Source organism: Enhydra lutris, unplaced genomic scaffold, assembly GCF_002288905.1.
Source record: "Enhydra lutris kenyoni isolate GAN:26980312 unplaced genomic scaffold, ASM228890v2 scaffoldscaffold12, whole genome shotgun sequence".
Lineage (NCBI taxonomy): Eukaryota > Metazoa > Chordata > Mammalia > Carnivora > Mustelidae > Enhydra > Enhydra lutris.
The window spans coordinates 38,566,981-38,578,380 of NW_019154096.1; the positions used below are offsets into that span (position 1 = coordinate 38,566,981).

The following is an 11,400-nucleotide window of genomic DNA, read 5'->3' on the forward strand; positions in this document are numbered from 1 at the left end:
TGAGTGACATTTAGGACATTAGACATACAGATTTTACTGATCTCTGGTTCATTTTGGCCATACTCTGTAAAAACAGCTTTTAAATTGTCACTTGATCGTGAGAACATATATATGCTCACCAATGGGCTTGACCATTCTGTGGGCCTTAAAGAATATCTGAAATAGGGTCTTCCTCTGTGAATGGTGTATTTCACAATGGGACTCGAGGGGCATGCGCATGAGAGTTCTCTGGGCCACTTGCTAAGAAACAGGTGCCTGGGCCCTATCCCAGACTCACTTTACTGTATCTCCAGGTTGTGGGGCTCTGGAGTCTGCACTTTCAACATGCTCCTGGAAGGATTGCAATGCTTCCTGATGGCCGGGAACTGCCCATGGGATTAATGACAGCTAGAGACCCCGTGAGGAAGGTGAATCACGGTGGTGTGTGGAGTGATCTGGTAGCTCTCTAAGTCAGAGCCTCTGCCATTGGCATTACCACCTGGAGATTCCAGAGTCCAAAATTCCAATCTGGTGTTAGCAGAGGGTCCCTCATGTTGAGGAGACAGCCAGGGAAAAGAGACAAGCTGTGTCAGGGCATGGAGGTATGGACCAAGCTGGTGTGCTTGGGATCTGCAAGCTAGTTCAGATGACTTGAGCATAGACAGGACAGTCAGTGGCAATTCATAACCTTGGCCTTGCACGTGTGCAGCATGATGGGCAGGAGGAGAGAGCTGGCATGCCGATGACCCCGTCTTTGCATCCGTGGCCGTCTTCTACTCTGCCGTGTGTTGCTGGAGAAACAAGGCTGGCAGGGCAGGTAGGACCCGAGACCAGGGGGGTGCACTGGGTGTTGAGCTCCGAGGTTTGGCTTTATCCCATAGGGCAGGGGTCTCTGTGGAAGGACCTGAGCAGACGGTGGCATTTGCCACCATCTCCATTTGGATAAAATATCACAGGGGGATTTTGGCCCATATTCCCTAAGCAGTTCTGTCTTTGCACTCTGCATGCAAATCCCTAGTTTCTTTATCATTAAAACAGCTTGGCAGCCTGAAGTCAGAGGGAATGTGTATGCTAAGTTCTGGCATCAGACCGGAGTTCACATCTGAGCCCTGTGACTGATTAGCCATGTGACCATGGGCAAGTTGCTTTATATCTCTGAGGTTCAGGTCTTCCAGGTCCCAGCAGACTTGGGATGGCAGATGCCATGAACCTCTTTATGTGGCTCCCACCTCTCCCTGGATTCAGGAGGCAGGATCCCTGAGTACCACTTGTCTGTTTGCTTTGTAGGCTTCATCACTGAACCTTCTGGAATCTTCTCACCTGCACCATGAATGTCTCTCACTTCCTGGCCTTACTGCTCCCAGGATCCCCACAGGGTCAAAACAGGAGCAGGTCAAGGAACATTCCGTACAACTTCTCAGACCACTGCCAGGATTCTGTAGACCTGATGGTCTTCATTGTCACCTCTTATAGCATTGAGACTGTTGTGGGGGTCCTGGGCAACCTCTGCCTCATATGCGTGACCATGCGGCAGAAGGAGAAGGCCAACGTGACCAACCTGCTCATTGCCAACCTGGCTTTCTCTGACTTCCTCATGGGTCTCCTCTGTCAGCCGCTCACGGCCATATACACCATCATGGACTACTGGGTCTTTGGGGAGACCCTTTGCAAGATGTCGGCCTTCATCCAGTGCATGTCGGTGACAGTCTCCATCCTTTCGCTTGTCCTTGTGGCCCTGGAGAGGCATCAGCTCATCATCAACCCAACAGGCTGGAAGCCCAGTGTCCCCCAGGCCTACCTGGGGATTGTGATCATCTGGCTCATCGGCGGCTTCCTCTCCCTGCCCTTCCTGGTCAACAGTGTCCTGGAGAAAGTCTTTCATAGGAACCACTCCAAGACTGTGGAGTTTCTGGCAGATAAGGTGGTCTGTACCGAGTCGTGGCCACTGCACCACCACCGCATCGTCTACACCACCTCCCTGCTGCTCTTCCAGTACTGTGTGCCCTTGGCCTTCATCCTGGTCTGCTACGTGCGCATCTACCAGCACCTGCGGAAGCGGAGGCAGGTGTTCCACAAGGGCACCTACAGCTCACGGGCATGGCAGATGAAGCGGATCAATGGGATCCTCGTGGTCATGGTGGTGGCCTTCGCCGTGCTCTGGCTGCCCCTGCATGTGTTCAACAGCCTAGAGGACTGGTACCATGAGGCCATCCCCATCTGTTACGCCAACCTCATCTTCTTGGTGTGCCACCTGCTTGCCATGGCCTCTACCTGTGTCAACCCTTTCATCTACGGTTTTCTCAACACCAACTTCAAGAAGGAGGTCAAGGCCCTGGTGCTGACGTGTCAGCAGAGTGCTCCGGTGGATGAGTCCGAGCATCTGCCCCTGTCCACAGTGCACACAGAGGTCTCCAAAGGCTCTCTGAGGCTCAGTGGCAGGTCTAACCCCATTTAGTCTGGTTTAGGGCTTCTCCCAGCCACGTCCATTGCCAGGCTGTCTCACTCAGCTAAGTGAGCCAGTTGCATCATTACTGGCATTGTTAGGGCATTCTGGTGGCACTCCATCATTGCTGGTTTTCTGGAGCCCAGAGAGGCTGGAGAGAGCCTCTTTTTGTACCCATCTACCCTGTGAAGCCTGACATTCACATGATCCAAGCATTTGTTCCTGAGGGAGTCCTGAGTCTGGATTCTGCAGGTTAGAGCATGCCTTGCAGCCTGACCAGGTGCTGGAACCAGAGATGGTCCTCTTGTAGCAGGCAGAGTTCATTCTGGTAATTCACAAACAGATGCTCAGCCTAGGAACCCAAGGGGTTCACCTTGGCCAATGAGACTGTGAGGTCACTGTGGGGTGAGGGAAGGAGCACGTGGGGTCAGGGCTCTGGACCTTGGTCAGTCCCTCACCTCTGAGAGAGGTGATGTTGGTGAACAGAATTTACGAGTAGTAAAGAAGTCTATGAAGACAAGATAGAGGGATTACTGTCATGGGGTTAGAGTATTACAATGCAGAGCATGGATCCTGGTCATCTTGGGTCCTTGTGCTCCTCTGCATCAGGAAAGTCAGGCCTGAGCAGCAAGAACTCCAGGATTCACCTCCTGCTCCAACTTTCTCTTTCACTGCCTCTGCCACCTTAGTTGGAAATAAGACTGCAAGTGCCCCCCCCCCCGAAAACCACCTTGAGGGGGATACCTGCATTGTCGCAGAGCTGGTCCTCCACACCTAGGACAGATGCTGGTGCAGGGAGAGGGCTCCAGCAAGTCAGGCTGATGGCAAACGTGCCCTGCTGAGTGCTCAGCTGAGCACAAGCACCCTGGGTCACAGTCCAGCATGGGGAGGACTCAGGCTGCTTCAGCCATGCTCTTACCTCCTCTTCCTGACCTTCAGGACTTCTCTCGACAAGGCAGCTGGCCAGGAACTCTGTGTGCCTCCCCATCATTGACCCACTGCCAAGGCCAACGGCACTCTGACTGCTAACCTGACTTGCTCTAGGTGATGGGCACCCTTTTGAAAAGCCTCACCAAGGCTTCAGGAAGGGTAGGGGCAGGGGGGTTCTTTCGTTTGGCTTAATGGGACACTGGCTGAAACCTAGATTTCCTCCCAGGAAAAAGGAGGAAAGCCTAAAATGAATAGGATTATCTCACCCATGCCCCAGTCTTCTGGCTGCTGACCCAGATCCAAGGCTTTATCTCTGTGTGGACCAGACAGACAGGTCAAGATCGCCTCTGGGCTGCTTTTGATGGGATGCCGGGTCTGGCTCTTGCCTGCTCAGACCCATTCACCCTGGGGCAGAGTGGTCACTGGTTAGACCCACCATGGCTTCCTGGGGCAGGATATTCAGGTGCCCAGAGTCCCTGAGGAGTCTCACTGGGAGGCTACCAGGACTGCTGTTCACAGGGTATCTGGCAGAGGGCCAAGCAGCAGGAGGTTGAACAGCCGTGTCTGACTGTTTCTCTGACCTGGCCCCTGACCAAGAAGTTGTGCAGCCAACACCCAAGTCAAGCGCTCCATTGGGCCACCAGCTCCATTCCTAGAGCTGTTTGTTTCATCCCAGCCTTTGGTCACAGCTCTCATGCTGTTCCTTTGCTGACCTTTACCCTGGCTTTTGGGATAGATTTTGAGCCACTCTGTCAGACATGGCTTGTGCTGGTCCTCGGGTGCCATCTGCCACAGGCTGCTCCAGGTAAAGCCCAGACCCAGGGGTTCATCCCAGAGTGATGTCATTGACCAAGCTTCCCAAAGAATTTGGAGGCCCCAGGCCCCTCCAGAACCCCATGCAGTTGCCTGGAATTTATGTCTCATCACCCATCTCAATGGGGGTGCTTGGGGACAAGGATGCTTTAGGGTGCCCATACACTTGAGGACAGGGGGACCGGTCTGGGGATCTGGCAAAGGTGCTTGACATTAGGAATCAGGGTAGTGGGTGAAAGCTTCGTTGAGCATCTTCTGTGCTCCCCTCACCTTGCCTGGGTGGACACAACCTGCCCGGATGGCTGTCTCCTGATCCCAGTTCCTAGTGCCCCTTGGAGTTGCCTGGCTCCCCAGCACCCTGGGATCATACTGCTGAAAGTAGGGTCAGAAAACCAGCAGCCTCAGCATCACTTGGAACTTGACAGACATGCGGGATCTCTGTTCCCACTTAAGAACTAGTAAATCAGAATCCTCATTTGATCAAATCCTCCAAGTTAATGGTGTACACCTTTGAGTGTGAGCAGCTCTGCTCGAGGAAACAGAGTGCCTTGTAGCCTGGAGCCACTCGGGGAGCCCTGTGGGCACGCACTCTGGGATCTCGAAGACGGCTCTAGGAATCCTGGTTCTGGAGATTGGGCTGCACAGTGGTATTGCTGAAAAGGTGGGTTGTTTGGCTCTGGTTGTTTGTCTCATCTCTGTCTGCACGTGGACAAAATTCTCGTGATGCCTTTTCATTCCTCCAATAAATATTCACTGAATGAACAGTTTGTGCAGTTACATTCTTAGTGAACGTGCCCACCTGTATTCTGCTTGATCTCACTTAAAACTATCATCAACGGTTTTCCATGATCATTTTTGACCATCCCTATCATTATGGATTTAGCAAATGTGCCCTTGAAAGCTGTACCTCTGAGGAAGCTCCTGGGTCCCAGCTAATGGGCATGTCCCTGACTGTAGTGGGAGGAGCCCAATCTTTGGGGAGCATTGGGGCTGGAACCTGAGCTGCCCACCCACAAAGACTGCCTGGGGACCCCTCGAGGGAGCAAAGCATTACTGAACCCTGGTGGTGGGAACACAGATCCTGTCTCACTCCAGCACTTCCTTTTCCCAGAAATGACATTGGCTTGTTTTTTCCCCTGTTATAAAAGTTAATCATATTCATTCTTGATATATACATGAAATATGCAACAATAAAATGAAAAAGGAAATCATGTTCTGTCACCCAAAGATACTCATTGTTTACATTCCTTGGGAGTCATTTCTTTAGTTTCCGTGTACATAGTTTTATTAGAAAAGCATGGTTGAGATCATACTGTAAGTGTCTGGGTATTTATGTATAGTCTTAAAATATTTTAAAATATCTTTTTTTGCTTAACCTTGTAAGAATTTTTAATCTTTCAACAGATATGTCAGACACATGGGAGGTAACGGAGATACAGTGCTAAGTAAAATAGACACTGTCCCTATTCTCATGGAGTGTATAGTCCAATGACTAGATCCATCCTGCATCTTTAATCATCTGTTGTGGCATACTTGGATGTTTCTAGATCTGTTAGGATGAACTTCTATGAAGATAGCTTGTTTTAATTTTTTATTTTTTAAAAAATATTTTAAAGAAATATTTTAAGTTGTTTCCACACCCAATGTGGGGCTTGAACCCAGGACCTGGAGATCAAAGATCACACGATCTACTGATTGAGCCGGCCAGGCAACCGCAGAGAACTCTTTTTGTATTTGGAATTATTTCCTTAAGAGAGATTTCCAGAAGTGGCATTAATGGGTCAAAGGGTGTGGACATTTCTCAAGGCTCATGATGTGTACTGCTAGACTGATTTCTGAAGAGGCTGGAATGGTTTTTGTTCTATGGCTAGGGCCTGTTTTACTGTCGCCTGGCCACAGTTGAGGGGTTACCATTTATAAGCAGACCTTCGTTGTTCACTAGATCCTGTCCCCACTCACCTCCTGGATGTCACTCCAGAGTCCTCTTTTCTGCGCTGAGGCTTGTCTTATCTGGATGTCTCTGTTTCTCCTCCTCCCATGCTCTTTTGTACTCACCTGTCCATCCAAACAGCTCTTGCCAAGGTCACCAGTGACCCCCATGTTGCCAGATCCCTTGGTCAGTTCTCAGTTTCGTCTTCTGTGATTGATTAGCAGCATTTGGCAGTTGGTCAATCCCTTCTCCTTGAATCTCTTTCTGTTTTTTCAGGACATCACACTCTTTTGGCTTTTTCAGGACACCACACTCATGGTTCTGCTGGGCAGTCCTTGTCAGATTCCTTCTTGGATTCTGGTTTCCCTGCCCTTAGATTATTGGCACGTCCCCATGGATACATGGAGGCCCAACTCTGATCCTCTAGATGGGCTCACCCAGTCTCCTGGCTTTCAACACCATTGAATGTTTACCTGCCTAACGCTCCCAAATGTCACTTTCCAGTCTGGTCTTCTTCTGCTCTCAGATTTGTATATCCAGCCACTACTCTATGTTGACTGGATCAAACTTGGCACGTTCAAAAACAGATGCTTGATTTGTTGCCTTGCCTCTTCTCCCTCAGTTTCCCTCCCTGCTTCATGAAACGGCAACTCTTCCATTTCATTTGCTTGGATCACAGTCTTAGGATCAGCCTTCCATTCACAGCCCATATCCAGTCCACCAGTGAGTTCTGTAAGCTCTGCCTTCAAAATGTATTGAGAACGACCACTTCTCACCTCCTCTGGCTCTGCCGCCTGGTCCAAGCCATCACCATCTCTACCAAGATGATTGCAGTGACCTTGTCTCTGCTCTTGCTCAGGCTGAGCGATCCTTTGAACACCTCTGTTCAAAACGCTTTACTAGCTTTCTGTCACTCTCAGAGCCAAATTTACAGTCCATGGCCTGGGTTGGCCATCTGCTTGTCTCTGACCTCACTTCTTACCACCTTTCCCCTCTCCCACATCCTTCAGCAGCTTCTAAAATTGCTCCGACTTCCATCCTTTGTACTTCCTACTCTTGCTGCTACCCTCTGAGATCAACACTTTCACTCCCTTCCTCCCTTCACTTTAATGAGCCTTTATCAGAAGCTTACTTGCTCAGCCACGCTATGATGCATGCCTACTTGATGCTATAGGACTTAGCACCCTGTGACATGTTCGTACAAATTTATTGCTCCATTATCGATTGCCTTATTTCCCAATTAGGATGTAAACCCCATGAAGGCAGGGACCTTGCAAGTTTTATTAACTGTCTGGCTCTTAGAAGAGTGTCTGCCTACGGGAGGTACAGAAGAAACATCGGCAGAGCGAATACATTTAAACATTTTTTGGTAGTTGATCAGTGGGGAGTGATACTTCAACTTCTTATTTGTGGAGGGCAGGCATTTGGTTTTGTAGGATTTTGGCTCTAGGCATGGTGAAGCCTTAGCTGGCTGAACGTATGAACCTGAGAGGCCCCCTCTGCATCTTGGTTTGTTTGTTTGTTTCTTTTTTTTTTTTAAAAGATTTATTTATTTATTTATTTGACAGACAGAGATCACAAGTAGGCAGAGAGGCAGGCAGAGAGAGAGGAAGGGAAGCAGGCTCCCCACAGAACAGAGAGCCCGATGCGGGGCTTGATCCCAGGACCCTGGGATCGTGACCTGAGCTGAAGGCAGCAGCTTAACCCACTGAGCCACCCAGGTGCCCCTGCATCTTGGTTTCTGATTCTTCACCTGGAATGACCGTGGCTACTATGTGTTTAGTGTCCCAAACACTGTGCTAGACACTCTATAGACAAGGGCTCTCCTCAACTTTTAGATTGGATGGAAGAAGAAATGGGTGGAGGGGCAAAAAAAAAAGAAAAAAAAAACTTCATCCAAATTTTCAAAAAGAGCTAGATTTGAAACCCAATCTGGTGAATTCCAAAGTCCATGACTTGGATTGCTGCAGCAAGGAAGAAGGTTGACCAGATGACCTTCCAACTTTTAGCTAGACAGTTTGAACTTTATGGGTAATGGAGGGACCATGAAGGGCTTTAAGCAGGGAAATGGCATAGTCCAGTCACATTTAAGATCAGTGAGGTTGAATTGGCCTGGGTTCCCCTAAAGCAGAAGCTGAGGCAGAGGCTAACGGGCTTTTTGTTTATTGGAGAATGCAATCCCAAGAAACGAAGTGAGCACACGGGGAATGAGATGGGGAAAGAGAGAGAGCCAATCTAAAGATGCTTTATTGAATTGACTGTTTTTCAAAGGCAGCTGATTACTCCATCTTTTGTATCACTCTCAGGACAGTCTGTCTGGAAGGAGAAAAGAGTAAGAATTTAACCATTCATCCCTGTACGTCACTTGTCAAAGTTTTTCTCCATGGAGTTGTGCATTCATAGAGCTTGAACACACTTTTCCATGAACAGAGCAGCCCTGGGGAGAGGAGAGAAGATGTGCTGTGAGGTAAGGTGTAAGACGAAGTAATATCAGGTCACACTTGCAGGAAGCTGGTCAGAGCCCAACAGAGCTGGATGTTGCAGTGGCCACTGGACCTGCAACAGAGAATCTGAAGGTGAGCATAGCAGCTTCTGATGCAGGGCAGAGCTGGAGGCGGGCTGGCTGGTGTTATCAGTTGAATTGTGTCTCCCCCACCCCCAAATTCATATGTTGAAGGTTTAACCCCCAGGACTTCAGAATGTGACCTTATTTGGCAGTAGGGGCACTGCAGATATAATTAGTTGAGACGAAGCCGTGCTGGAGGAGGGTGGACCCCAATCCAATATGATTGGTATTCTTATAAAAGGAGAAAGTTTGGATACAGAGACAACATGCAGTGAAGATGAAGGAAGAGGTCTGAATGATGCCAAAGAAGGTCAAAGATTGCCAGCAAACCATCAAAAACTAGGGGAAAGGCATGGACACATTATTTCTCATAGCCTTCAAAGGAACCAACCCTACTGACATCTTGGTTTTAGATTCCTAGCCTCCAGAACATTGAGGCAATACATTTCTGTTATTCAAGCCACCCAGTTTGTTTTGGCAACCCTAACAGACTAGTGCAGGAGGTAAGATTGAATGCAGGAAGACCCATCCATGGGAGCTATGGTGTCTGCCAGGTGCTCCGTTGCTGGAGACAGACACCCCAGCTCAAATTGGCTATGACCAAATAGGGATTTATAGATTCATGTAATGGGGTAGAGTTCTTCCAAAAGAAGTTTTCTGGTTTTAGACTGGATTCAGAGGTTCAAATGATGACATTGGGGCTCTCCTTTCCTCTCCACCACTCTCTCTGATCCCTTAATTCTACTGATTTCTTCATGGCCTCACACTCCTACGTGTGACCATAAGAGGCTCCATAGCTTCCACCTTTGGTCCTCATAAGCCCAGGGAGAAGGAGCGTATCTTCCCCCATGACCAGTCAGAACTCTGGGGAGGATTCCAATGGCTCAGTCCTGAACAGATGACCATGGCCAAGTTGCTGCGTATTTTCTTTAGCCAGGCCTTGATCCCTTGGCTAACCCTGCATCAGAGTGCTTGGGCCAAGCTCACTTGAATCACATGGATGTGATAAGATATTATTATTATTTTTCATGTTTTTAAGATTTAAATTCAATTTAGTTAACACATAGTGTATTATTAGTTTCAGGGGTAGAATTTACTGATTCATCCATTGCCTATAACACTCAGAGCTCATTACATCAAATGCCCTCCTTAATGCCCATGACCCAATTACCCCATCTTCCCACCCATATCCCCTCCAGCAACCCTCATATTTGTTTCTTAGAGTTAAGAGTCTCTTACGGTTTGCTTCCCTCTCTGTTTTCATCTTATTTTATTTTTCTTTCTCTTCCCCTATGTTCATCTGTTCTGTTTCTTAAATTCCACCTATGAGTGAAATCATATGGTATTTGTCTTTCTCTGACTGACTTATTTTGCTCAGCATAATACCTCTAGTTCTCTCTACATTGTTATAAAGGGCAAGATATCATTCTTTTTGATGGCTGCATAGTATTCCATTGTATGTATATATACCACTTCTTTATCCATTCATCTGTCGATGGACATCTGGGCTCTTTCCATAGTTTGGCTATTGTGAACATTGCTGCTATAAACATTGGGGTGCAGGGGCCCCTTCGAATCAGTATGCTTGTATCCTTTGGATAAATACCCAGTAATGCAATTGCTGCCTTGTAGGGTAGCTCTATTTTCAACTTTTTGAGGAAACTTCATACTGTTTCCCAGAGTGGCTGCACCAGCCTGCATTCCCATCAACAGTGTAAGATGGTTTCCCTTTCTCTGCATCCTCGCCAACACCTGTTGTTCCCTGAGTTGTTCATTTTAGCCATTCTGACTGGTGTGAGCAGTATCTCATTGTGGTTTTGGTGATAGGATCATTCTAGCAGGGGTTAGAAGTAGTATCCCAAAGAAAGTGATGCCAAGGCAGGCCAAAATACAAAAACAGAACAGGCTTGGAGAGGAGAGATGGATTGGAAGGATATTTAGGTATTGGATGGATGGCATGAACTTGGATGTGGGGGAGAGGAGGAAGATTCTCAGGTTCCAGACTCGGGAGAGTGGTGTAAATTGGTCCATTTAGTGAGATGGAGCCAAGTTTGGGGGGTGGGTAGCTTCTCTTGGGATATAGTGTTGGTGGCACACTTGGGCATGCAAATGGATGATCAGATACTTGAGTCTGGAGCTCTAGGGAGAGCTTGGATCAAGGCCTGATCAAGCCCTGAAGATGGGCACTAGATTGGGGTATGGATTGATCTGGAGCTGGGCATGGGCCAAAGGAATTCCAGGTGCTTGGAGCTGAATTTGGTGATAGGACATTGAGGTCAGCAAACCAGCTGGAGTCCTAGAACATGGGGTGGGACAGTGCCCAGCAAGGAGGCCTGGTGGACAGGGCATTATAAATCAGAAACTGGGGCTATTTCCCTAAACCTGAGCCCAGGGATGATATCAGGCAAATTATCCTCACTAGGGAAGTTGTTCTGTAGCCTCAGTTCTTCAGAGAGTGAAGGGCAGCTTTAAGGTCAAGCTTCTTGGCTGGAAGTTGGGAATTATTACTGTGACTTACCTCTTTGCAGGGATACAATAATGCCTGAGAAAATGCTGAAAAGATCTGAAAGTTCTTCAAAGAAGAAATCTTTGATTCCTACAGTATGTTAAGGGATGGTCTGATGGCAGAGGAATGAGCATAGCTGTGTCTCTGTCTTAAATTGGGTTATGCTGACTTGGACAGACATCTTTTGGTGACAAAGCTCTTGGCTTGGCCTTGTCTCATGGTGGGGCTTCTCC

The 11,400-nt window shown here is 48.3% G+C and overlaps 1 protein-coding gene across 1 annotated transcript; it reads left to right on the forward strand.

Moving 5' to 3' along the window:
- Positions 1 to 1,306: 1,306 nt before the first annotated feature.
- On the forward strand, positions 1,307 to 2,434 carry LOC111145433 (neuropeptide Y receptor type 4). Its single transcript, XM_022500324.1, has one exon. It carries the CDS (start codon positions 1,307 to 1,309, stop codon positions 2,432 to 2,434), a length of 1,128 nt encoding a protein of 375 aa, XP_022356032.1.
- Positions 2,435 to 11,400: the final 8,966 nt, after the last annotated feature.